Consider the following 27,678-nt stretch of genomic DNA (forward strand, 5'->3'; position numbering starts at 1 on the left):
AATTTGGTTATTCTTGGTTTGTTTGAGTTTTAAAAATGCAAACTGAAAGTTGCATAATCAGTCAGTAAATGAGTTAGTAACATGACTTGCATTGAATATCTTGCTGTGTCACAAAGAATGGCAAAGGAAACAGGGCATCCTGCAGTGCTATAATTTCGATTATCTTTGCACTAAAAAAAAGATTGACAGTGATGTCAGTATAGTGCGTGTGAATACACTCTAAGGTAAAAGCTAGTTTATTCTGTCCAGCTGTCAATAATAATATGCTATGTTTTGGTATGTAGACTAATCAGATGTTGAAGGTTAGTGACTCACTGTAGAAGCTCTTATAAAACATCAGCCTGGAAGCTGTTGTATGATCTGTGTTTCTCTATGATTCCACAACAGCTAACGCCAATCAATATGGATAAAACAATCTATGTAAAAAACAGGGTTCAAAAGTGTGTCATATGATGAGAACATATATATGTTGTATTTTGCTGTACAATGTGCTGTTTCTCTGTGCAGCTTAATGATCTCATGAATCACACAACATACAGAAGATGCGCCTTAAAATTTCAAATATTTTTTCAATAAATCACCAAAATCTGGCTAAGGTACAATATATAGCAAGTCTAAACTAAATCTTAAGAATAATGCAGTAGCCAGGATGTACAAGTCTGAGACAAATGATTTCTTTTGTGAAAATAATAAATGTCATTATAGTCCCCATCAGTCACTTGCCAGACTTTATGATGAATGAAACAAACTGCCTCCTTGTTTTCCATCTGTATTCTCTGATGAGTATTATGTGATCCTAAGAGCAGTGCTAAATAAGTAGGGCTACATTTATCAACATTATGTGTGAATACTTATTTTGGGTAGCCTATATCATGTCACCCTATGCACTATCAGAGATCCCTTCTGTTGACAAGTCATAACTATGCTCATCTGGCAGCCATATTTGTACAACAGATGCCCAGGCCAATGAGGCCAATCTGCTTCAATGAATACCAATTCTCCAACTAGACCTCATGAGCCGATTATTACATTTGTGTTTGCATTTTCTCCTAAATGCTGATAGGGCTGACTGATATGACACAATTCTCAATCACAATTTTCAGTTAAATGTCTAAATAAATAAATAAATAAAATCACTAACAGACCTAGTTAAAGGTGCATTATACAGCTATACAGCTACTTTTTTTTTTTTTTTTAATAACATAGCGATCATAGACTGTATATTAAGTATACTAGTACAGTGTAAAACACTTCTTTATTTATACAGTCGATTATCACTATGAAGAATATTCCAAAAGTTTGGTTTCAATATTAAGTAATATCATCTTAATATCAGCAGTTGGCATACCCTCTACCAGAAAAATTCCTTAGTGCAGCTTTAGGTAAAAATATCCAGACACTATCAAAACCATTTCACACACATTTTTTTTTACAGTTAAGCTATATACAGGGTGAAGAAATAGTGATGATTATGTTTTAGTGCTAATCCCCGTAACATAGCCTTGCAGCATCATCTTGGATGTCAAAATACAGAATAAAGCTATTATTGATAAATTAGTACAACGCAACTTCTCTGTCCTACTTGATTCCGTGCAACTGTGTGCTGCACCGTCCATGAACCTGCCTCAGACTGTATACAGCGCCCCGTACGGCCCAGAACCGTCGCTGCTTCTCGTTATTCTGCGTTGACTCCTCCTCCGCCATTTTTGACTGTAAACATCCTGCAGATTTTAAAAGGACAGCGCTGAGCGGGAGGAAGGCGGCTGGCGCCATCTTGGCTGTTTTAATGAGTACAACAGGGAAGAAACTACGGGGAGAAATAACATAATCTTTGGGGTTTCGCTCAAACGGGGGTGCCACTGGTAAGTAATTCTGCATTGGGGTTATTTGGGTGCAGTTTGAAGTAGTTTAAAGCTCAGAGATTATTTGCACGCTGTTCTTTATTTCTCGCGGCCTTTCCTGTATGTGAGAAGCCTTTAGCATCCAGGCAGCGACCCAGTTGTGCTGCAAGAAAAAGTAGGGATTCTTGCGGGGTTGTTTTCGGGCACTTTTAATGAGTCTACATGTCTTCTAAATCAGCACGGACTGATTCAAAGTAATGCAAAAGTTTAAGGATTTTAGTGTCTATTCTATGTGAAGGGTTTTCATGTTTGGCTCGCGGCTAATGTCCCGTTTAATGGCGCCGACTATTGAGTGGCGATGGGTTTCTTTTTTGGCGCTTTTCTTTTAGTTGTACATTTCCCGGTGATCGAATTGGTTTGCGACTTGTAGAACATCGTACGTAAACAAAACTACTAACAAAAATCATTTTGACAGAGACTGTTGGAAAAAAACTCCACGCATTGTAAATGATTAGCAATGTGTTAGCTTCAGTGTTTGTCAACGAGAGGCGGATCCTGAAGAGGTGGGCGCCTGATTTGACAAAGTAGCTAACTCGGTGTTAATTGTTTCGCGTGGTAGTTTACTCCACATGTATTTCTAAAGTATAATATATATATTTTTTAAGTAACTGTATTTTAGCTTGGATTATTTTTGCATTATCTGAACGACGGGCTTTTATAGTCGAGTTGTTGCTGCTTATTTTTGCCTTTGTCAAGTTGAGAAGATCGCACGGCCCCGTTTGTTGAGCCTCAAATGCTGTGCAGTTCAGCGGGTACCCAAGAAGTACTGCCATTTATGCTGTGGCTGTGTAGTATGTAGGCATCCGAGGATTGTATGAAGTTTTGAGTTGGCCCGAAAGCACATGGCATATTCAGACAAACTATTCCTTCCTGATTTGAACGACTTTGCGAGGATCCATAGGACCCCATTCCAAAGATAACATATTTTCAATGATTTGATATGACTACAGAGGATGGTTGCCATACCTTGAAACCTATATAACTACTTCCTTGTACTGCATCTATGTAACAGTTTATCTTTTTTCACTTTGGTTTCACAAACATTTCTTTTTCAGGTAACATAGCCCCCAGTGAGGGAGTGAGTCAGGACAACCAGGGCAATGTTTTACGCCCACTTTGTCCTCAGTAAGCGTGGGCCGCTGGCCAAGATCTGGCTGGCGGCCCATTGGGACAAGAAGTTGACCAAGGCTCATGTGTTTGAATGCAACCTTGAAAGCAGTGTGGAGAGCATCATATCTCCCAAGGTAAATGTCATGTTTTGTGTGACCTGTTTTCTTTAAGACTGTTAGTATTGATTTTTGCTGTACTAATTGCATTATGGTTATTTCCTCAGGTGAAAATGGCTTTGCGTACCTCCGGTCACCTACTCCTTGGAGTAGTGAGAATCTACCACAGAAAGGCCAAATACCTGCTGGCTGATTGTAATGAAGCCTTTATCAAGATCAAAATGGCTTTCAGACCAGGTAAGGACATGGATGTTTCATAAGGCACATGTTCATAAAGCATTTAACTTGCTGAAATCATTGTTCAATATTCAGGTGTTGTGGATTTGCCTGAGGAAAACCGAGAAGCAGCTTATAATGCCATCACTTTGCCTGAGGAGTTTCATGACTTCGACCAACCTCTTCCTGATCTTGAGTAAGTTTTTTTGCTTTATTTAAGCTTCTATAAAAATATGCTTACTAACAGTTTCCTACTTCAGTGACATAGATGTGGCCCAACAGTTCACTCTGAACCAGAGTAGAGTGGAAGAAATCACAATGAGGGAAGACGTTGGCAACCTCAGTCTCCTGCAAGACAATGACTTTGGTAGGAAGAAACATTGTTGTAGACACATACACCTCACTGTATGAACTTTTCGTAACTATTGTGTTATACGTTTTAGCCGACTTTGGAATGGATGACAGAGAGATGATGCGGGATGCCAGTACTTTTGAGGAGGACATCATGCATGGTTCCACAGCCCCCAACCTGCTTTTAGAAGCAGAGCCTGGGCCTGCTAATCTCCCTGAAAAGTCCAACCATATGGAGTATGATGACTTTGGTGATGCCTCTATGGGCAACAGTGATGGTGGTATGCTAGGTAGGTTAACCATGTCTTTGTATGTTTTCTCAGTAAGTTTGTGATGCTATAGAAATTGACACCGTTTTTGTCCGTGTTAGTTGATAAGCTGTTGAGCCCTGAAGGTGGTATCTTTGATGACCCGCCAGTCATCAGAGACAGTGTCATGATGCCCTCAGACCATGGAGACGATGAAGATGACTTTGATAACCTTCAGTCACGTAAGTAGATTTTAATTTATTGTGTACATGGTAAATAAAATTTGCCATTTAGATTTTTATTTTATTTTATTTTTGTAGCTGGTCCGGACAGTCCAGACTCAGGCCCAGCAGAGCCTCTTCCAACTATGGCAGATCAGACAGAACAGACCACTTTGGTTCATAATGAGGAGGAAGCTTTTGCATTGGAGCCTATTGACATCACAGGTAAACGCTGTCTTTCTGTAGACAATATAAATGCATAATATAAAATGGTCTCTTCTTAATTTGATTCAATCCGATCCCTTTTCAGTGAAGGAAACCAAGGCCAAGCGTAAGAGAAAGCTGATTGTGGACAGTGTGAAGGAGTTGGACAGTAAAACCATCAGGGCTCAGTTATCTGACTATTCAGACATCGTCACCACTCTGGACCTCGCTCCTCCCACTAAGAAACTTATGATGTGGAAGGAAACTGGAGGAGTGGAAAAACTCTTCTCTCTCCCTGCTCAGCCTCTCTGGAATGGCAGGTTGCTGAAGGTAAGGGGGTTAAATACATATAGTGCACAATTAAATTTACCAGGGACCTTTTAATTAGTTGTGTGACCCCAGAGTTTGCTGTGGACTAGAATACCAATGCTTGCCAGCCTGGAAGAAAGATTTTATAATGCATTTTCCTCCTCCTTATGCTCTTACCTACAAACTGTCTTAAGTTGGCTTTGCAGTTGCCTTAACCAGATATTTTAAAAAGATTTGTTTTTACTCTGTCAGATGTTCACACGCTGCCTGACTCCTCTGGTGCCAGATGAGTTGAGGAAGAGGAGGAAGGGTGGTGAAGCGGATAGTTTGGATGAGATCCTTAAAGAACTGGAGAATCCAGAGGTGCCTAGGGAGGAGATGATGGGTCAGCACAGAGATGTTATTGGTAAGACAGATTTATGTTTATATAATAAAAATTGTCTATTTTTAAATTTTAATGCAAAATATAATTGTATCTGGATCCATTTCTAAAAGCATTTTCTTGACATACATTTTATTGTAGACCAAACTATCACTGAGGAGACCAGCATGCTGGGCCACTCTGCAATGGAGGGCAGCAGGACAACCCTTGATGAGACCGTTATGCCTCCTCCTTCAACTCCCCGCGGAGTTAAACGCAAGTCCCTTGAAAAGGATGCACTGCCAGTAAGGATGCATCCAGCCATTTAAGCTTTCTGAAGGCAGCTTATTGCACCTTAAACCATATATTTTAAGTAGCCATGATTATGTGAGGCCTGATTAAAAAACACAGCAATGTTACTATAGAAATTTGAAATGGGTCTGATGTTGCTATCCTCTTCATTCTTATCGTGATTGTGTTTCGCTCAGATGGGCCCCTTGGACCAGACACAGCCTGATCGCTCTGTCATGTCCCAGAGGTTAGACATACCACAGGTGGATCTTCCCCCAGAGGAGAGCAGTGTCAACCTCACACAACTCGTCCCTGAGCTCGACCTGCTTGGAGACAAAGGCAAAGACAAGAAGGATGATAGTGATGAAGAGGAGGTCAGTGTGGATTTCTCTGCTCTAAAATAATACAGGAGTCTGGCTGATGAGTTATTGACCAAGTCCTATCTATCACATTCAGGATGAAGAAGGCCAAGCCGGAGACCAAGATCAAGAGGAGAAAAGGTGGAACAAGAGGACCCAACAGATGCTTCATGGCCTGCAGGTACTGAACTGCTTTAATAAAATATAAATTGGATACATAATTGACATTTGGTGTTTAATCCTGTGTCTGTTTTTTTTCCAGCGTGTCATGGCCAAGACTGGGGCAGAGTCCGTCAGTCTGCTCGACTTGTGCCGAAACAACAACAAAAAACAGGCGGCTGCAAAGTTTTACAGTTTTCTGGTCCTCAAGAAGCAACAAGCCATCGAGGTGTCCCAATCTCAGCCCTACAGCGACATCATTGCCACTGCTGGACCAAGATTTCACATTGTTTAGACATTGGAAGAACACTCTACTGCAGACAACTGTTTGCCTTTTATTTTTTTTCCCGTAAGCCCATTTTGGAAAGTGATGTATGTGGGTTAAAAGGGGGGGGCAAGTTTTTACAAAGGATTTTACTGTAACTACAAGTGGAATCATGCAGTATTCATGTGGTTCAAAATAATATGAGGAAGAATGTTTAACAACTATATTTATAAAGCTACTTTCCCAGTCATTAAGTTTGGCTCTGTTTTCAGTAAAAACTGGCCTCTCATTCCAAACATTTTAGCATTGTCCCTCTTGTATTAAAATGTTTTTACGAAAGGCCTTTATATTTTCATGTTGAACTTTGTATTGACACTGTACATGTGATGATAAAAGGTACTGGTATATCTGAAGTGTATTCCCTCACACCTCCTTGTTGCACTTGTTATTTCATGACAAGCAAAGGCGGATCTGTCAGAAACTTTAATTTCATTAGTATCACATTAAGATGTAAAATTCAGGTGGATTATACAAGTTTCATGTCATTTTTTTTGTACCTTTGTTGTTTATGCTTATTCACCTTTTTGCATTATGTAACTAGGTAATATACTTGTTACAGTAAGTTCAATATCCCACCTTTTTAGTCTTTGGATAACTACTAGTTGTGATACATCTGCAAACATTTGAAATAAAGTGTTTTAAGTACTTGTTATAATTTGACCTGATTGATGTGCTTTAAAATGTGAGCCTGGGAAAAGCCACATGGAAATGAGTGCCACTTGCTAACAGTACTATAGCTAGCTAAAAAAAAAAAAGATTGTCATAAATTGGGTGTATCAGTTACTATTTGTGTTGGCTAGATGCAAAAAGTGCATCAGTAACGTACCCTTCATTATTATACATTTCAACAATTGCAATTCTTAATAATTATACGTACATTTTATTATTTTAATTTAAATGCACAGTGTTTCAAATGCAAGGCTTTGCATCAGTCGTTTGGTCAGCATCCCTCGCCCCCGTGAGGGAACTTCCTTGTTTTGCTGTGTTTCCGTCAGGGACAAAGAACAGACGGACACGTCCGTATTCCGTCGCTGAAAACTTCCTACCTTCTTTCCGCGTGTAGCGGTTTACGTATGGCATCACGTAAAGAGACCGGTTCATCATCTAACGCCGGTATGTCTTCTACAGGTGGCACCCTGGACTCTCCCGTGAAACAGATCCAGATTGAAGGCCTGGTAAGTGTGAGGTACAAGCCTGGAAGGGTTTTACTGCGTTTTTGGTTGTAGAGGTTAGATGAAAAATTGGTTAGCTTCAGAGCTAGCATCGTCATGGCGGATTTACTGCCACAATAGTTCACTAACGTTGCTTTTCATTCATACATTTTAATTTGTATTTATTTACTCCCATTTTACATTTACTTGCTAGGTTACGGCTGGTATTTTTTGTGTATTGTCTAAGTACCGTAGTTAACTACATCATATCTTATATGCTAACACAATATAATGGATGCGAAGAGATCACCAGGCTGATCATTTGAAAGCACTTTACAGGTCACTTTGTACTTACTGTGGTAACTCAATCTCTAATGAAGCTCAAAAATCACAATCAAGTATAGAAAGAAAAAAAAGTTACCCATTTTTTGTTAAGCTTCTCTGTGTAGACTACTGGGCTAGGCGATGCAAAGTTACTGACACAGATTGTTTATTTGTTATGTCAATTTACCTAGTCATTACACCACATTAACACCTTATTATAATATGTGAAAAAAAAAACGCACGTTATATTCAGTATCTACACGGTAGAGGGTAGCGAAAGTTCAAGTGGATTTGTTGTGTAGTACCACTGTATAAACAGCAGAGGACAAACTTGCTTCACATCCATGGCTCTTTCATGTTCCCACTTGAACTTCACTGTTCTGGAGCAGAGCGTCTCATTTACATGATGCGCTTTACATTCGTGGGTAGCTACTCCTTACCTTCCTCCTGCTTATCTTGCCTTCCATTGGTAAATGCCTTAAGTATTGCATTGGTTGTTGCTTGCTTTTCCATTGTTTGCAGTCAGTGATCTGCTCTTTCACTGTATGCAAAATGCACTCAGAACATAAGATCCCAATTTCAGGTGTAAACATGGCAGCATAAACCACAGTGGATTAAAATGCAACTTTTTTTGTGCAGTCTTATCTATCACTAGTGGTACTGGATGCTTGCCTCCAGACCTCATTGCCTATGGTTGTTGAAATGGTTTTTCTTTGCTTTGAAGATTGTTTCACTAGTGCTGTTATATGAATCCGCCAGCAAGTGCCTCTATTGCATTAGAATGGCTTAACATCCCATGGTCATCTTATATATATATAACACTGTATAACCTCATGCAGATACTCTGCTAGATTACATGGAAATAAAAAGTTCAACCCATTTTTTGGAACAACCTCCACAGAGATGATATGCTGTTATGCCATACTGTGGTGTAATCATAACAAGAAAACATTAGGTTTGTGGAGATACAAACCTACTCTAAAACTATGTTCAATATAGAGTAAAAAACATGCTTTTGTTTCAATGTATTTTCTGCTAAAATATTACGCAGTGGCAAAAAAAAAAGTTTCTTTGCAAGCTTGCGTTAGTTTGATTTATTCTGTCAGACCGGCTTATTATGCCATGATTTCGCAAACACCCCTGAGGTATATTCTCTACTCAAGCTATATTGTCAATCACTCTGAGTGATAATAAAACTGTGATCAGCTGTTACTAGTGCTCAAAAAATTACTGCAGCCTGACATAACTGAATGCTTACAGCGGCTTTTTCTAAAATTTTCAGTTTGTCTTTGGTACCATTTGGTTAGCATGAAAATGAAAAGCACCAAAACGAGCAGGCAGCTGACGATGTGTTATAAAAAAGTGTTATAAAGTTATAAGTCTACTTTTCCCACTTTTAAATAAAACCACCCACTGTTTGTTTATGTGGGTCACAGTTGTATTCAAATGTGCAAAGTATCAGGCTAGCAAACAGAATGTAACATGTTTGAAATAGTTTGCCAAACCTGCAGAAAAAGTGTGAATTTCTGATTCTCTGCTGAAGCCTGCACACAATAGATGCAATACAGGAATTGGTCAATTGTATTAGATATAGTCTTTATTTCCACATCAAAGACACCAAACAGAATTCATTGCCTCTGCCTTTTCATCTTTCTTATGAGTTGGACCCCCATTGTGGCTTGAATATGAGCCCCTTTGCAGTGTGTGTAAGAAGATTTATTATGAGAATTAAAGATAGCCAACGGGGGATTCGAACTGCAATTGATTTTGCACAATTCAATTTTAAGCTTGTTGATTTATAATATTGTGTCCACATATCAATCTGGGCCTTCTCCACATGAAGCGAGTTCTGTGGGTAGCTGTTTGTTGGATGGATCAATAAAACTATGAGAGGCAGTGGTTCTCTGAGATGTAGTGCTGTATTGCATGTGTTTCCTTACTTTTTATCCCCAAATTTGCTGTGCTCCTGCCTGACTTTGCTTACAGTACCTGATGACATTTGCTCAGCATGAAGAAAACCAGCATGGCAAATCCATGAAATACCTCTGTCCACTGTGCAAACACACGCTCTGGTCTGCTTTCACTTCTGAAGCTCAAATTGGGCTGTTGTTTATTTGACCTTCTTAAAGTTGTTTTGGCCAGTCGTCAATCTCTCGCCATCCCTCTTTCCAGACTGACGCTATTTAAGTGCGTGATGAACAGATTGCCAAGAGGTAGATAGGGGTAGGCTTTGTATATCGGGCTATCTGCTTCCACTGATGGAGACTAGAAAAAGCTATTTGTTGGGAACAGATGCAGCCAAGTCTCAAAAGGGGGCAGGAGTCTTTGTGAAGGCAGCCAGAGCTGTCCATCCTCCAGGCTCCTGCCTCTTTTAGCACCTCAGCTTTCCTCACCGTCATTGGTTGCTCATCTTTTATCTCTCTCAGCTTTTCGGTCGTCACTGCCATTTTTTGTCCAAGCCTCTACATTGGTGGCTTCCTCCTCTCCTATTTTTTTTAATTCTCAATCTCTGCATCCATTGTGCACAACCCTCAGCCTCTCAGTCAGTAGCACAGGCAGGCCAGGAATGAGATTTGTTTTTCTCCCAAAGTGCAATCTCTCTACCCCAAACCTTGTACCCTTTTTACTTGTTGCATGACAGGTCCAGCAGTCTATTGAAATAAATCTCCCAGGACAGGTGCACGTGTGTGTGTATATGTGTGTAGCACCAGGGCAGACCAATAAGAGCTCCCTCATGGACTGCTTTGTTGTGAACACGACTTGAAGACCGCCAGCCCACACCGTGTATGTGTGTATTATTAATGCCTGTGGCTATGACCTGCCCACACTGTTATCAGCGTGATTTATGCTCTCCCCCTACACGCAGCTCCTCGTCTTGCTCATTTAGACACTTTGCCTTTCTTTCACCATTTTAGTTTTGAAGCTTTTTGAGTTGTCTTTTAAAGATTTTTTGTTGAATCAGTTTCCTTTTTTGTGGCTCTAGTGACGTAGCTAAGGGCAAATTTTAATCTAGTGGAGAATGAGTGTCCTTTCAGCTCATTTGCATTCTTGTATGATGCGTGGGCACTCTGTCCAGATGGGGCAGATGTTACATACCCTTAACAGGACACAAAAGTTGTAAATCTCACATTTATGTGTATTTTTTATTTGATTTGTAAATTTTTGCTCAACTTGCTCACATCCACATAAATATTGCACACAAATACTCATTATTAATTCCGTAGTACACGAATGGTACTGGTTTACGACTCTTTTATAGGACCCATGAATTTTAAACACCATGAAAAATATGTCAAAAAAGTGTGTGTGTGTGTGTGTGTTTTTCTTCATTTTTTCTTTTAACCAACAAAGTCAAATGAGGACAGGTTCCCATTTTCAATGATGTCCGCTAATGTTTTCTCTGTCTAGCTACTTGACATGATGCATGTTTGTAAATCTGCTCTGTGTTTTTTTTATTTTTTTATTTTTCGGGATTATGAAGGTTTATTTGGAATATTATACATATTTTGTTTAATTACAGTTTAATGCATTTGACTAGTTTATAAATCATAACAATGAATGGGCAGAGGGAATTAAAATTCTCTATGAATCTAATGCAAACTAAGCACAACAAAACCTAATGAATTCAAATCAACATGACACGTCTGGATACCATCGAACCAGCAAACATAAATCATAAGATGAGAGGGAAAACAATAACTAGAAATTTTGTAACAGCCGCAGAATGTACAGACTGTGGGCAAGATAAATAAATTAGCCCCGCTTGAGAAAATGAAATCACTTTCCCAGGCCAGTTATTGAAGTGTGAGGCCTATTCTCCTGCTCCTCAATATTGTTGTAGCCGCTCGATATCAAAAGTCCAATTGCTTTTTTGTGCTTTCACAGGTGGTGCTGAAGATTATCAAGCATTACCAGGAGGAGGGCCAGGGCAGCGAAGTGGTCCAGGGAGTCCTGCTGGGGCTGGTGGTGGACGATCGTCTGGAGATCACAAACTGCTTCCCGTTTCCCCAGCACACAGAGGATGACGCCGACTTTGATGAAGGTATAAGAGAAACGCTGTAATGTACTGTGCTCTGTTTGTAAAGATCGATCCTCCACTGCAGCTGCCCACACATTTAGAGTTACAGCACAAGCTGGAAAACGGCAAATCTCCAGTCAAATTTCTATTCGGAGATGAATTTATAGAGGAGTATTGATTGCCGATTTGGATTAAGGAAGCCTTGATCTCTGTAGATTCCTGTATTTTGTAATACTGCTTCAAGTTAGCTGGATAGAGGAATCATTTTATGAGCTAGGCATTTACTGCAAGTATGTATGTATGTATGTGTATATATATATATATATATATATATATGTATATATGTATGTGTGTATGTGTGTATGTATGTGTATGTATGTATATATGTGTATATATATGTATATGTATGTATATGTGTATATATATGTATGTATGTGTGTGTGTGTATGTATATATATATATATATATATATATATATATATATATATATATATATATATATATATATATATATATATATATATATATATATATATATATTATATTATATATATATATATATATATATAAAATTGCTGTAATGCATAGTATTGACAGAACAAATCGACCTAAGCCAAACCAAGTTGGGTGTGCCCAGGCCCTGTGTTAAGAACGGCGGTGACTTTGAACTAAACAAGTTGCTGGGTGTCCTCCTGTCAGTGCCAGGGTTGATGGTAGAGGGCACAGGGATGGTGTGGAGAGTGAATAGTACAGCTCTGGGGGCTTCACATTTGCAGTGGGAACGTGCTCAGGATTTGATTCCACTTTTCTCCATAAATGCATGCATCACTCTCGGCTTCCATCTCCTTGTCAGCTACCTATCAGGGGATGCCGTGCCCTTTGACCTCAGCCCTTCCCTATCATGCATTGTTGTTACTAGCATCTTGTTAGTGCAACAAAATCCCTTCACAAACCCAAGACTGGAAGGAATGGAGAAGCAGGTGAGCAGCAGATGTAGCAAAAGATGGTGAGAAAGCTGAAGAAAATCTTCGTCTAACAGGCCGCGGCTGCTAACAAGCAACTGTCAGAAATTCTGCTCGATGCACAAGCAACAATGGTGACTAAAGATCGTTAGTGTCAGCAAGAAGCTTGCTGTACGTATGTGTGTCAGTGTTGTGTCATGGCCTGTTGTGTTGACTCTGATGGGCCATATATCCTCATCTGTCATTCCCATAACTTAACAAGGTCTGAGCTCAACTCTTGGAACTTTGGGGAGTGTAGGAATTGCATTGAAAGTTACTATTGAAAGAGTTTTTAAATTGTTATTTGAAGTCCCTTGATGGTTGTAAGCATTCAGTGGAAAAAAAGTGTGTGCACTTAATATCATTGTCAGTAGAACATGGAAGCTTTCCTTTCATTAGGCAAACTTAAATAATGCCTATGTTTTTCTGGTATTTGAAGCAAACTCACACCGCACAAGACTACGCATTTCCCTATATGGGCTCGCAGTCGATCTGTAGAAAGCTGATTATGTTACATTGATGGTTTTTATCCCTAGCAATCCTGGCATTGCAAAATCAGTTACACTGAGATAGAAAGACTTTAACAAAGACATAAAAAAATGTTTTCCCTGTGCATTTTGGTTCCATGTATTACTCATTCCAGAATGGTCTACCCTGTCTTCTGTTGACCAGTCAAACCCTTGCCTTAACACCTACCAACACAACTAAAGGCATTCTGAACGGTTCTTGTATTGCAGACGTGTTTTTCTGTGTTATTCAAAGGGAATTGAATGAGCCAGCCAAACTATGCAAATGTTTTTCAGTTTTTTTATGGCTTGTATGGCTAGTAGCTTTTATGTATACTAAGGAACTGTAATAGAAATTAAATAAGCAATTACACTGATGAAATTCTTTCATACCTATCCTGCTTATTGAAAAGAAAACATTATCAAATGGTTGCCAATCCTAAACACCTGCTTTAAGGTGAGTCAGAGAAGCAGAGTTAAGTCTAAAGCACCATGAGCCTGTGTGCTGCTGAAGCATCTCCCCCTCAGTCCATCCCTTGGTCCTCTGTGTCTCAGTAAAATTAACTTATTACTGGCTCATGTGTAGATAAATATTTCTTAAAATACTCACTTTGCATTGTCCATTTATGATGAAAAGGAGGAGTGGACATGATGTGATTTGAGCCCAGGTTTACAGATTTTTGCTGAAGACTGCAGCAAGAGTAAAGTACTTCGCGATGATTGCAGACAGTTTTATATAGTTGGATGTTTGTCTGTACAGACACTTTCAAGGAGAATTTCTGAGGCCCCTGGAGTTCATGGTATGGTAAAAGCACTTGGGAAAAGTACAGTACTTCCAGTGAAGTTTCCATGCATGATGGCACTGTTGCTGCCAGTATAGTGTTGACCTTATTCTTCAGGTGATGTTTTCACCTAGCTCTCTAAAGCGTATTGTCTTTGGTGGAATTGGATGGCTTGAAGTGGCTGTAGCAGTGGGGATCTTGGCAGGAGAGAGATTGGGTAGATGCACAGTGAGTCACTTATTAGGAGCACCGGAGCAGAGAAAATTTTGCCTGGTTTCACAGCTGAATCATTTTCGGTAAAGGTCTCGCAGACTCTTGAACTGATATTAAAATAAATAGTACTTTCATTAATTGTCGGTGCATCTTTTTATATGTTGATTGCAGCAAGGTTTTCAACACCATACAAGTACGGTCTGACAATTGCTCATGTATAGTATTGACAGTTGTCATGAAATGATAAAGATGAACCTGCATGCAAAAATACACTAACCACCATCGGACTGGGCACGTAATCCCATTTCAAATGAATCAAACTGAGGCTCAGTTATCAATGATCAGCTTGTCTCTTTTTAATCAAGAGGCTAACTGCTAATTCAAGGAAAAGGTTTGGAAAGTTCAGACTTTAGAGGAATTAATTGGTCTATATCTCATGTTGAAGGACACTTACTTTAAACATTGTATAAGTTTTCTGTTGGAAGGTCTGTCAAATGCTTTTCTTCAAGGAGAAGTTATCGCTTTCTCTAGAATGTTTCACAGTATGATATTAAAACCTTTCTATGTTCATGGAGACCAAACCAAACAAAGTTACAGGTCAGACCTGTGGAGAGACGACCCCAATCACTGACCTATAAAACTACCTGTAACTTAATAAATGTCAGGTAGAGCCATTTAGTGTCATACTGTCGAACATTCCAAGCAGAGCAGTCACATACCTATAGAAACAAGCAGGCGATGGACCCCCAACCATAACGTTACACAGTGCACCTTTAAGGTCTTGTTTATGTTTATTAAATGTACATGATTGATCATGATTTTTTATAAATTATGTATAAATCATGTATAAATCAATACTAGGAAATTCACTTTCTTTTTTTCCTCTTTTTACCTAAGTCTCCAAGCCCCAAAACCGTTACCAGGGTCTCGTTCTAATTCAAAATGCTTACAAAACTGAGTAACAAGTATTATTAAAGGTGCACTGTGTAACATTTCTAGTGTAGGGTCTGTTGCAGGTTACAACAGATCTGTGGAGAGTCACTCCTATAACAGAAATAATTATTATATTTTTAAAATAATAGAATCACCCGTAACGAATAAATGCTAATGGATATGTTTAAAGTCATACCATGGAACATTCCAGGGAAACCAATAACATCTCCATGGGGACAAGCAGGTAGCAGACCTTCTACTAGAAAAGTTGCGCAGTGCACCTTAAACTTTGCTTCTTCTTTAACATTTTATCTCACGGGTCCTTGCCTAAGTTAATTCATAATAGGATTTGTTCCTGCCTCAACATAGAAAAAAAAAAGCAAAACAACCTGCAACAGGCATAATTTTTTTTTATCTAAGTGCTATGCTATATCTGATCAACAGGTGACACTGTGGAGCTGCACTAGCACTCATTCAGGTCTATGCCAGTAAATGTGATCAGAATGAGTCTGAGAATGTGAAAAAAAAAAGTAATTGAGCGTACACAGCAAAATCTGCCTCAAATGAGAAAAAAACCTTGGTTGATCCCCAGGCCATATCTCTTATGTCCTTCGCACCTTGTCCTTGTATCAACACGTATGGGGGTTAACGTATGGGGCCGCACACATTTATTATATCTAGCCATTTTGTGCTCCAGAGGATGGCAAGTAGCATGTTAATAAAGTGTTCTGGCTCCTTTGTGAGATGGCAGTGATGATATAATGGAGAGTGAGCCTGGTGCAGAGAGATTATTGTGTGCTGGTGGCAGATGAGACGGATTTACTTAACTTTGTACCATACCCTGTTTCCCCATACATTTTACAGATAGAGCTAATAATCCTCTACCCCTGAGAGCAACAATTGAAGCTTATTGACGACCAGTGGTGGCAGAGCTTTTGATCTCTGTGTGGTATATTTTTTGAAAAAAATAATAACAAATCTCAATTCTTTCTAATATTGCAATTGTGAGACTTCTTAACTAATATACATGGTTTTCAACATATGTATCTTCTGGGAAAAGCAGGTTTTTAAACCAAACACAAAGACATGGGGATCTTTTTTCATTGCATCTCGATCTGCATAAATAATTGCAGTCTTTTGGTAACTGACCATTCACATGCGTTTTAGATTCAATTGTGATTACTATTGTAGCACTAGTGTCTTTGAATTGAGCTAGAATTTGATATGGAGGTTGATTTATATTACGGCTTGTATCGAGTTTCGAGACAGCAGTATAAGCCCCATTAAATGTGTAAAATGCCAGGCTGTTGAAGTTTACTTCCAAATGAAAAAGTAAATCTTAAAATGGTAAGAAATTATGCTGATGTTGCCGACACATGACAGATTGGATCTTTGAAAGCAGGTAGAACATCTGTTTTACCTGCTCTCAATCAAGCAAACTGCTCACTATATTTGCTGTGATGTCCAATTTTATGAATCACTGAATGTATGCAAATCCAATTCTGTAGGTAATGTCAAATACTAGCAGATGTAACCGTGGCTGTAGGTGTAATACAATTAAATACAATTAAATCCTTTTTTAAAATAAATCACAATAATTGTGTTGTCTTTAGGGGGTGACCTGTATGCATTTATGTTTAAGTTCTGATGGTCAGCTTGTCAGCGAAGGTGATGATGTGAAAACACTGAGAACCCTTCATCTAGCGAGTATGTGGTTTGATGACACCCTTGCACAAATCTTGCAGAAAATTGTGTTTTAAACTACTGTTTGTCCTCTAGGATCTTGATGAGCACCTGTTTAACCCCAGAGGGACCACACCTAGTGTCTTGAATGTTAGTTTCTCATTATTATATGATACATTTTGTTAAAAATGTTTGTCATCTTGTATTGCTCATTAGGTTCACCATATGGCATAATTTTGTGTTATTGCGAAGAGAAATTGCATTGCTCCACACAGCTCTCTGCCACTTTTGGTTAGTGCATTTGATATTCAGGCAGTGTCACCAGAACCCGGCAGAAGGAGGAGGTGTCCTGAAGGTAGAACAAAATTAGCCTACTCTTTTTCTGCCCCCACTTTCCGACTTTCTCCTTCTCTTTCTTCTGTAGCTCACTGCAGGTACGAGTCGCCCACCTCCCTTCAGACACTTTTTTTTCTTGTAAGCAGCCACCAATTCTGCTTCCTTCCTCAAGTGCATGTCCTCATCCTGTCTTTTATCTCTCCTTTCTACTCCCTCTATCCTCCGTCCTGGCCCTGACCATAGGAGGATTAATTAAGCAATATAGTGTAAGAGGACAGGATGTAGGAACCAAACTGGTGTCTTGTCAGGATAATTGTATCCTAGAAATAAAACATAAATTTTATGGAAATGTTTAAAGGAAACTACCAGGAATGACTCTCTCTTGTACTGTGTGGGATGACTGTGGAATCAATGACAATGGAAAGAAAATTAAATATTTTGAGTAATTATATTCTGCCTGCTCCTGGGGATTACCTTCTGTAGTGCTGGTGACCATGCTGACAAATCTAATATACGACGCTCTTGAAATGGATGCTTAGCATCACCAGTTTCTCTGTGTCAGTGTAGACGTTTGTGGTTTTGCCCTGGGCTCTTCTTGCTGTCTGTCTTTGTCCTCCAAGCCAACTGGCCAAGAGAGGTGGTAGTGTCTGCCAGCATCCGCATGGGTGTCTTATTGGCCTTGACAACCCAACAGTTGTCAAACTGTTGAAACAAACAACTTTTAGGAGTACTTGTTTTCCAAAGAGTCCTAATTGAGTAATTGGTAAGTGTTTGATATTGTCAGAGTCAGGACATTTGACTTAAAGAATGTAAAGACACCGAAATCTTTCCACTTTTAACAAGACGCTTAATTAAAAAGACAGGGAACCCAACTCTTGATTTATAAACAACCTGTAGTGATTAACTGCGTTGATTTGCATGATTGGCATTCTCTTTTCTGTGTGTTTGTTGTTTTTGTCACTCCTGCTGCCACTGTTGGAATCAACTGTGCAAACCAATTAGCCACACAAACTTCCTATTGAAGTAAGTATGATTTGGCTGTAAGATTGAGAGAATACCTCGCTTTGAAGAACAAATAATCTGGCATCTGACGAGAACCAAAAAGGATAAAATGAGTGGACCACAATTGTCAAGACTTTAAAAAGATCTGGTTCTACTGATGCTAACCTAATAAGGGATACCAAATTACCCCATATAAGGTGTGTGTTTTTATCATATTACTTGGAAAAGGTAAAAAAACACAAATCATGCGGAATCAGAGAAGAAATAGGGACTGTTGTGGAAGAGTCACCAAACCAGCTTTTTAAAGTGCAGCAAAATATAACAATTAATTTAGATCCTTATTTTATATGTAAAAATAATGATTAAATATTTTATAAAAAATAACTACTATAATGCATAGTTGCCTAGCATTTCTGCTTTATAATTGGATTCTTTGAAAAGTACACCTCAGCCTTGCATCCAGTTGGCCCCTTCATCATTGTTGTCCTTCTGTATCAGCGTTCTTCATTTTCCTAGACCTACTTGTGTCTGCAGCAGATGTTTTCATTATTTATATTCCAGACACCTTTTGTGATATCAAAGAAAGCACATTTACAACAAAGACAGTCTGGCTCAAGAACGTGCCTTTGTGCAACCATGCATATTTAGCTTTAGTTTGTCAAGATCGTGAGAGACTTCCTAATAAATACAACTGTTCAACCCTTTTGGAAATTGTATTTTTAGGGGCATTTCTCTTATTTTCTGGGTCTGTGCAAAATGGTAAGACCTAAAAACTAAAAACAAAAGTAATTAATGGCAATTACCTCAGCATTTTCAAGGTTAGTCCTTCGTTTCCTGAGTAGTAATTGTCGTCTGTGGTGAACATTTTCACTGCAGGTTAATTGAAGTCAGGGGGATTAAAAATGCCTCCGCCATGATCTCTCTTGCCTCCTGTAAATACACTGCTCTGTATGCACACTAGGGATGGGCATTCGATGAAATTTTCTTAATCGATTGTCGGAAGAATTAACGATCGATTATCGATTAATCATTAACGTTTTTATATTAAAATGATCATTATTATTACTATCTGCACTACTAATCTGCATAAATAAATTCAACTTTACGACATATAAACCATAACGACTCTAGAGCCACATCAATCCGTTTGACATTATAACGTGTTTAATTCATTTTTGCGCAACTCTCACAGAAACGAAACTTAAAACCGCATCGCTAATTTGCATAAACTCAGCGAAGATAAAAATACAGCTCTTGTGTCGCTGATGCGGTCAATTTCTGTTGGATTAAAAGACATGATTCAGTGGAATACAAGTTAGTGTGACCATATTTGCGTTTGTCAAAACCAGAACACTGTACGGGGGGTGGGAGGTTGGGACTCGTCATCGACATTGCGCGACTCTCACCTGGTAAAGCTTTTTCCCACTGGACACCGAAACATATGTGCTGCTTTGTACACTGTGCACATGGACTCCCACTTGTCCCGAACGCAACAGAAAGCGTGGAATTTCTTGTACAAATCATCGTTAAATACACATTTGTGCTTCGGCACGCTGCAGGCTGACTTACTGTTTGTGTTTGCTCGCTCCTTCTGAGTGCAGAGCTACCCCTGCGTCACGCTACGCACAGCAACCTACATTCGGTTTGTCGATTAAAATTAACGTAATCGATGAAATTCTTAATGATCAATTATCGATTAATCATGCCCATCCCTAATGCACACACGCGTTTGTGTTTATGTATTTTAAAACTTGGCCTACTCGTGTTCTGATAAGGTCTTCCTTGGGGTCAGGCTTTCAATAGATCACTCCACATGCCCCAAATGAGAAATTGATTCCCTCCGTTTTTCCTTGTTCTCGCCTATTAAGCCTAATTAAAAATCACTCAACAGTCAACCTTAAAGGTACACATAAACACTAAAGATGGTATTGTAGTTAAAGATAGTGGGGGTCTGCAATTGTACATTTTTATTCCCTTGTGACTTAAAAAATCCACCTACTCATTGTGTTTGCTGCTTGTGTCCCCAGTCGCTCACCTTTTCTTTATTCCTATCTTTATCTCTCCATCTAAGCTTCCCAGGGTTCGCTGTAGTGGAGATCTGAGGCAGGCTCTTAGCAGCTAGCAGCGCTCTGTCTGCCTTTGAATGCTCAGCCCGAGTTATAAATCAAGAGTGTGGGTCCCCCGGGTGCCGTCACCAGCGCCATCAGTTCCACTGTTTTATTCATCCGCTCCTTTGTCTCATCACGATTCTGGCCCACATTAAGTTTTGTGTGTGGCGGGGGCTGCCGTGTAAAAGAAGGGTCAGAATGTATTACCAACGATGGCTGCTAATCCAGGTGGGCTGCAGGGAGTTACAGAGGGAGGGTGAAAGGTAGGTGGAACAGCAGAAGTGATGTGACAGTCTAGAAAAATGAACGGCCCGGGATAGCAAGGCATGGGGAAGAAAAAGGGAAGAGCAGGCCAAAAGGACAGAAGATGATGGAGCAGAGGAGAAGTTATGAGCAAATATGAGAGCAACCAAGCAAAAGATTAAGAGTTAGCAGGAGCAGAGGAGAAGCAGCACAAGATGGACGGCAAAAGTAAATAGGTGTGATGGAGATGCTAGGGCACAGAAACGGTTAACCAAACAGAGAGGAGGCTATTCAGTATTATAGTGTGAACCTCGTGATTGGGAATACTGTTGAGTTGCTCCAACAATATTGTGTGCTCAGTTGGTGTTTTCTGAGATTTTAATAAGACTGTGTAAATATGAAATTAATTTTTTTCTTATTTCTTTGATATTGCTAATACTAGGACATGCATTTCAGTCCCATGTTGCTGTTGTGATAATTACGCTCTTGCTACTTCATAAATTGTCTTGTCTAACTTAGTTGTAGCATGTAGTTGTTACGGTTAATGATCGGCTAGGTACAGTATGTCTGTCTTCTGCCTACTGTGGAAGAGTATGCCCAACAACATTTCCAGGAACAACATTTCTATCGAAACAAGCCTTCCTCCAGGCCAAATAAGAGTCACGTTTGTTTTAGTATACTGACCAAAAAGTTACATACTGTAGTCACTAGATGTGTCATTTTAGACTTCTATGCATTGCAAGAGTAAAAAAAAAAATGTATTGAAAACTATTATGGATAATGGTTAAAACATGGCTGGTTAGCACCCACTGTGCCCTGTTTCTATTTTTATTTTTTAGTCCATGGGAAAAATTACCTTAGTGGGCTTCAGAGTGAGCAGTACTTTTTGCTCTACTACTAGACTGAGAACGTTTTTCACCCAGTGAATCAGAATTGTATGGTACTAGGTGTGCTCTCTCTCATAGGGCAAAACCAGTGGTAGAAAACGAGACAAACAAAACATGTGACGATTTTTTTTGTTAATCTTGCTGAGGTAAATCTGAATTCTTCTCATACAAAGCATTGGATTGTTAGTGTCCCAATATAGCTCAATCTGGACACTGGTCTAAAGCCCAAATGGAGAGGGTTGCGTCAAAAAGGGCATCTGCTGAAAAAGTCTTTGCCAAGTAAATATGTAAATCAGGCTGGAATCTGATGATTTGCTGTGGATGCTTTGTAATAAAAAGGGTAGGGGAAAAACTGATAAAAATGTCAGCATGGACGTTGTATGTCTTTACTTCTTTATATTTTCAGATATTCAGTTATTTGTCAAACACATGCAACATTCGTGACATTTGCGGTGGTTGTAAATAAAAAGAATAAAATCTCAAGCTTATGAAGGCTTCCACATTTCTCCTGTCACTCAGACTGACATCCATAGAGTTGAGTTTCAGAAATGAGAGTCCCTTCTGCCAGCTGCAGCCTGATTCACTTCCTTCCTGTGAGTGTGATTTGTCATTTCATCTGTCAATCATCCTTTTATATGGAGACCTACAGGTAGGCCGAACAGGACATTTTTTCTACTGTGCTACTCATGTGCTCAAAGATGGGACTGTTGTCTCTGAGATTTCCTCATGTTATAAATTCAGTTGAACATGATTTGTCAAGCCTGAAGCCGCACAACATTCTCCCTGGATGACAGGGATTTTACAAACACAACATGCAGCACGTTTTTCATATGTGATGCCAGTTGCAACTTTTGATGATGAGAGAGAACATATTTTCTCATTCAATCCTCCTGTTTCTGTTTACAACCTGCGGGTGTTTTCCTGACCAGCCAGTCCCTTCTACATTCTGTTCGAATCCAGAAGGGTCTGGAAACGGACCACAGAGTGCGAAAAACCTCAGTCCAAACTTGAGACAATCCAACTAATGCTACTAATTTGTAGCACGTGTCTCTAAAATGCAGAACACGTCTCCTCTTGTATCATTCAGGACAAAATACATAACTTTTAACCTGAGATAAGTCATTTGTGTTTCTATTATTGATTCTGAGAAAATGCATGCTGCTGTTCATTTTTTCGTATTTTTACATGTAGGCAGCCATGTTTGTTTTTGATGGGAGCAGAGCATGCATATCTGATTGGTTAGTCCACCTGTCAGTCACATCGTGAAATCAGGAAGGCAAGAGACTACTTCAGACCCACTCCATCTTTGCAAAGTTTTGACATAGTGCATGGTTCTGGCTGGCCAGGTAACCTGGGAGTAGTCCATCCCTTGGTTAAACTATATGCACTGGCTGGCACATAAAGTAGATTTCTCTTCTTTTTCTTCTACAAAAATTACCAAGCCACCGAGCACATGTGAGCAAACAAGCCGGCACACATCATTTCCCTCTCCATCATCTCCCCATTCACTCTATGAAAACAAAGCTGTGTGACAAGCAGCCCTGTCAACAGTGCATATGGTGAACTAGTCCAACCACAGCAGCTGCCTCACTTTGTGATGCGTTTGTGTGACAGTCTGCATTTCTGTGCCTTGGGGTTTTTTATGTGGACGCACATGGCCACCAGACAGCCCAGTGCAGCCCATGGTTAACTAAGATTAATTGCACCTAATCCACTGTGCCAGGTGGAACACGGAGCATAGTGGGCACGCTCAAACAAACAGTGACGCTCTTAACAAAAAGGCACACACATTCCCATTATAGCCGCACTGCTGAAAATTAGCCCCGTGCCTCTCCCGACACCACGGCCCAGACCACAACTCGATACCACCATTTACTTCCCGACAGGTCCCACATTCATCACCTCTGCCGACTTCCGATTGACAAAACGCACAGACCAGCAAAATGGCACGACATGAAGACAAGATAGAGGACATTTTACATAAGACACATCTGACCTTGAAACATGAGTGAAGATATTGTACTTTTTAAATGTCTTCAAAGCTATCATGAGAGGCATTGTAGCATTTTGATAACCTGAAAAATTTGAATTTCATTAAGCAGCACAATGTAACACAAATTTATTTACATTGTTGATATTAGAGATGGACCAATACTATATTGGTCGGCCAGTACATCTGTCCGATATTTGGAAATCTCCAACACAGCCAATATTTTGTTAATCTGCTGCTTAAAAAATACAAAGCTTTATACGACGCAATAACTGCACAAAATGTGACTACAGAGCTGGTTAAAAAAGGCTTGGAGTTTGTAGTAAACTTAAATTACATACTTTGGGGAAAATGATAAAAATCTGCCCAACATATCGGCCCAAAATTATCGGCAGAGCTGATTGTCCATCAGTTGCTCTGGAGTCTAAACAGTCGGTATCAACATCGGACATGAACAAAAGCCAAATTTGTCGATCTCTGTACAACAAAGCATTTATAACTCAACATACTGCAAATAAAATATAATTAACCTATTAGAAAAACCCAAGTGTTTCACAAAATGTTAGCCAACAATCTATAGCTTTGGGCTTCACTTGACCATTAGCACTTGCAGTCTTGTATTTATTCATGCTAACTAAACCTTTCACATCACCCGAGTTCTCATCATTTCTCCACATATTGACCCTTGGAAATCAATAGTCATGTCAGAACTGAGCCTTGCCTTGTTGTACAGAGCATCTCCCTCTTACAGGCAGCTCCAGTGCATTATGTGGTCCATTTAATGTTGTGCTGGTCCAGCAAATTGCATCCAGAGATAAAAACACTTGTCTTTCTTTTGCCATTTTCTTTGAGGAGTTAAAGTGACTGTTCTGTTGTGTGGGTAATTGATAGCTTGTTAACATGGGCTCCACTGTTGTCTTGTAAAAGCACATTTTAATTCTGCTTTGAATATGTGTATGCAGGCTCTGTTTATTATCCGCTGCGTTAAGTGGTGCCTCAAAGCGACTATCACACTCTTAACCTGCAAGATGCTTACTCAGCTCATTCATGCAGCCAATTAAGGCATAGGAGGCATGAAGCATACTTTATTTGTATATACCTAAAGCATTATAAAAAAAATTCTGATATAATTTAAGCAAGTAAATGGACAATATAAATTTATGTCTATGTTGCAAAAGTTAACATTAAACCGGCAGATATTGTCCAATTTATGAATGTGGCATGTTTAAAACTAACAGGCCTAATGCTTAGATTAGCTTTCACACCCATTTTATACAGTTCTTGTCTTTTATTTTGATTTATTTGAACAAATTTTTTTTTTTCAAACATACAATGACGTGGAGGCTTCACCAGACTTTGTTTAAGGATAAAGGGCATTAATCATAAAATAGTGGCTTCACATTTTTCTCATCGCTGGATTGTAGCTTCATAATCAATAGCCTGTTAATGCTCTTTCTGCTTCTCTTTACTCAGGCCAGGGGTGGACTACTTTGTAGGTCTTTTCAGCATTTGTAGCTGGACTGATCTTTTTGAGGTATCTTCAAATTTAACCCAGGGCATGTAAAGCAATTACTACTCAAACTGAAATTTATTCAACTTATTTTACTGCATTCTCGGAATATCCAAAATATAATGGTAACAAAATAAAGTCCAATGATTTATCAGTGATTAGTACATCTAATCGCAATTCAATTGAACACATTTTTTGACTAGTTTGTTTTAGAAGTCTTAAATTTCACCTGGAAAGCCCTGTGCACCTTATTATTCAGCTCAAACTACTAAAAGTATGGTTCGGGGCCAAGGCTACGTCTGCTTGTCAGGGTGTAGACTGAAATGCGTAGTGACCATGCTCTCATTCAGAGCTGCATATACGTGCACATCACACCACACTCACTGAGATGTTGTGGCCTGCAGCAGCCAGCAAGGTCCAGCAAAGTTCACCTCTCGCGTCACTAAGTGTTAGAGTATAGACTATCTGTCCGGCCCAGAGTGGAGCCACATGCATATATAATGTCGGCTTGATTATGATTCCTAACATTATGGCCCAAGGTGAAGAATGTGTTGCTGGACAAACACCTGTATCTGTATAAAGACTGGTTTTGTTTTGCTTAGACTGAATACTGATCAGCACCTGCATGTTTACTCTGCCTTCATGATTTCCCTGTTCACTGTGCCATAGGGCATAACCCACAGGTAAAAATGTGTAGATGCGATTCACAACACCAATAAAAATGTGCCAGGTGTAGTTCAGCTAAATCTTTACTATCAAAATTATTTATAATCAGAAATAGATTAGACATACTCATAGCTTTGTATTGCCTGTAAGAGCCTCCTAAAGCTACCTGCTTCTTCCGGCAGTTTATAATTGACTGACTGATTTAAATCCACCTGTCACTCACCATTAGAGGACATTGGGTCATTGGGGAATATGTGGGGGGTATATGTGTTTTAGTACTGAGCTGCATTATATGGAAATCTTTATCACAATATAGCAGTCACCTTGATTGCTATGAGAGTCAAACTTAAAATGTAATATTTTGTCATCAGTACTGTAGCACCTGCCACCTCAGATCTGATGAAACCAGCCTTGTCACTCCCCTCATCAGTGACTTTGCTGCCGCCACTCCCCAACCTCTAGAACTCACCCCTATAACCTGTCAGGAACTCGAGCTCATTACAGCACTTCAGAGCTACTATAAACTCACCTGTTCAATCTAGCAATCTGTTTCTTATTGTTTCCTACAGTTTGGACACTCAAAGATGCTTCACAAAAAAAAGTTATGCAAGTGTGATATATTATTAATGTTTGTAGATTGTTGCTTAATTCTGTAAGCGTTGTCTAACGTTATATTCCATTGAACAAATGCTTCACCTGTCTTGAGGGAGGCGAGTTGTCTTTGAATTTGGGGCCATTGTCCTTTTTATTTGGTGTTATCCCAGTTTACTTTTAAAAATGACCAAAAACCTCCAGACATTCCTACGCCTAACTAAAATAATGCTAGTGTTTAGGTACCGTATGCCTCTGTAGAAACCGATTCTCTGCTCTAGCCTTGTGCAAAAGCCACAGTACTTATTCTCACCACTTCTGATCATGACGCACCTTCTCCGGACCAGCACAGCACTCGTCTGTACCATTTCTACACAGTCTCTCGTCCATTCTCTTGTTTCACACTGACTGTATTGGTTTCTGTTACACATGCCCACTGTCCATTCTCCTCCTTGTCACAAACACAGTGCAGAGTGGAGCATCGCTGGGGGAATGGGCAGACTCATTCCCTGTCTTGCCTCGGGAACAGATTGATTGATCGGTGAGTCGGCTGGAGCAGAAGAAATGAACATGCTCCCACCTCTGCTCCTTGATGGTCTTGTTAAATTGGGTATTTTTTGGCTAATGCTGCTTTTTCGTTTATTGGATATCACCATCCGTCTTGCAAACACTTGGTAGAAACTTATTTAATGATTTGTGGACATCCTAGAGAAGAATGGTGTTTTAACAATCTTTTTCCCCAGTGGACCAAAGTTTTGTGTTTTTTTTGACAAATTGAAGACTGTACCTGTGTATGTTTGTCCTCAGTGTATCAGATTGTGTATTAGTTACAGTTGAAATGGTTATATACTTGGACAGTCAAAAGATAAATACCATTTTCATGCATTTTGCAATTATATTTTCAAAAGTGAAGTCATTTTATAAAGTTCCGTATGACTTTTCTAGCTGCAGGCCTTGCTATACTTGCAGTGATATCACAGTGTTCTACATGCATCTCTCTAGATGGAATGTAGAGGTAAGATCTTAAGACCGAGCCCAAGCCCGACCCGACCCGACCCGAAATTCGAGTCGGGTCGGGTCTAAAATGTCAATCATTACTTCGGGTCGGGTTGGGCTCGGGCTTCAAATAAATATATGTTTATAAAATGTATGCTAAAACGATGTGTGGATACTAAACTAAGGAATACTTGTTATAAAATAAATAATATGGATAAAACAGAGAAGTAATGTAATGTAATTGCTATTTAACTACTAAACAGGATCCGCAGAGCCAGAGCTCTGCGCACGTGAACGCCCCCTCTTAATTTAATAATCTTCCCCTCCGCAAGTCTGCATCTATTTTGACCTGGTATCCCCAATATGGAGGAGCAAGAAGTTAAACTAAAGGCAGGAGAACTGAAAAGACAAACACGCACCGGTAAGAGTGAGGTGTGGAAAAGCTTCAAATTGATTGTTGAAAATGCTACAGAAACTTGCGTTGGCTTCGCTGAATGTCGTCAATGTGGCGCTTTGCTTTCATACGAGAGCAAAAAGACTGGCACCTCGACGCTGAGCACTGCTCCT

The 27,678-nt window shown here is 39.5% G+C and overlaps 2 protein-coding genes across 2 annotated transcripts in view; both read left to right on the top strand.

Annotated features, from left to right (window-relative positions):
• The first annotated feature begins 1,709 nt into the window (after positions 1-1,709).
• On the top strand, positions 1,710-6,826 carry LOC110171544 (double-strand-break repair protein rad21 homolog A-like). The gene is made up of 14 exons (XM_020937268.2): positions 1,710-1,862; positions 2,957-3,145; positions 3,235-3,364; positions 3,440-3,539; positions 3,604-3,710; positions 3,787-3,984; positions 4,065-4,184; positions 4,263-4,388; positions 4,474-4,697; positions 4,929-5,082; positions 5,200-5,342; positions 5,526-5,702; positions 5,785-5,868; positions 5,950-6,826. Exons 2-14 carry the CDS (start codon positions 3,002-3,004, stop codon positions 6,139-6,141), a joined length of 1,899 nt encoding a protein of 632 aa, XP_020792927.1. The 5' UTR covers positions 1,710-1,862; positions 2,957-3,001; the 3' UTR covers positions 6,142-6,826.
• Positions 6,827-7,187: 361 nt separating this feature from the next.
• The window catches only part of LOC110171598 (eukaryotic translation initiation factor 3 subunit H), a 52,914-nt gene continuing 32,423 nt past the window's right edge, over positions 7,188-27,678 (top strand). Inside the window, exons 1-2 of the mRNA XM_020937335.2 lie at positions 7,188-7,346; positions 11,532-11,688. Coding sequence (XP_020792994.1) covers positions 7,245-7,346; positions 11,532-11,688 — 259 coding nt within the window. The 5' untranslated portion in view covers positions 7,188-7,244. The remainder of the gene's footprint in view (positions 7,347-11,531; positions 11,689-27,678) is intronic.

This window comes from Boleophthalmus pectinirostris, unplaced genomic scaffold, assembly GCF_026225935.1.
Source record: "Boleophthalmus pectinirostris isolate CB_2022bp ecotype Guang Dong unplaced genomic scaffold, ASM2622593v1 HiC_scaffold_6, whole genome shotgun sequence".
In the NCBI taxonomy this organism is placed as follows: domain Eukaryota; kingdom Metazoa; phylum Chordata; class Actinopteri; order Gobiiformes; family Gobiidae; genus Boleophthalmus; species Boleophthalmus pectinirostris.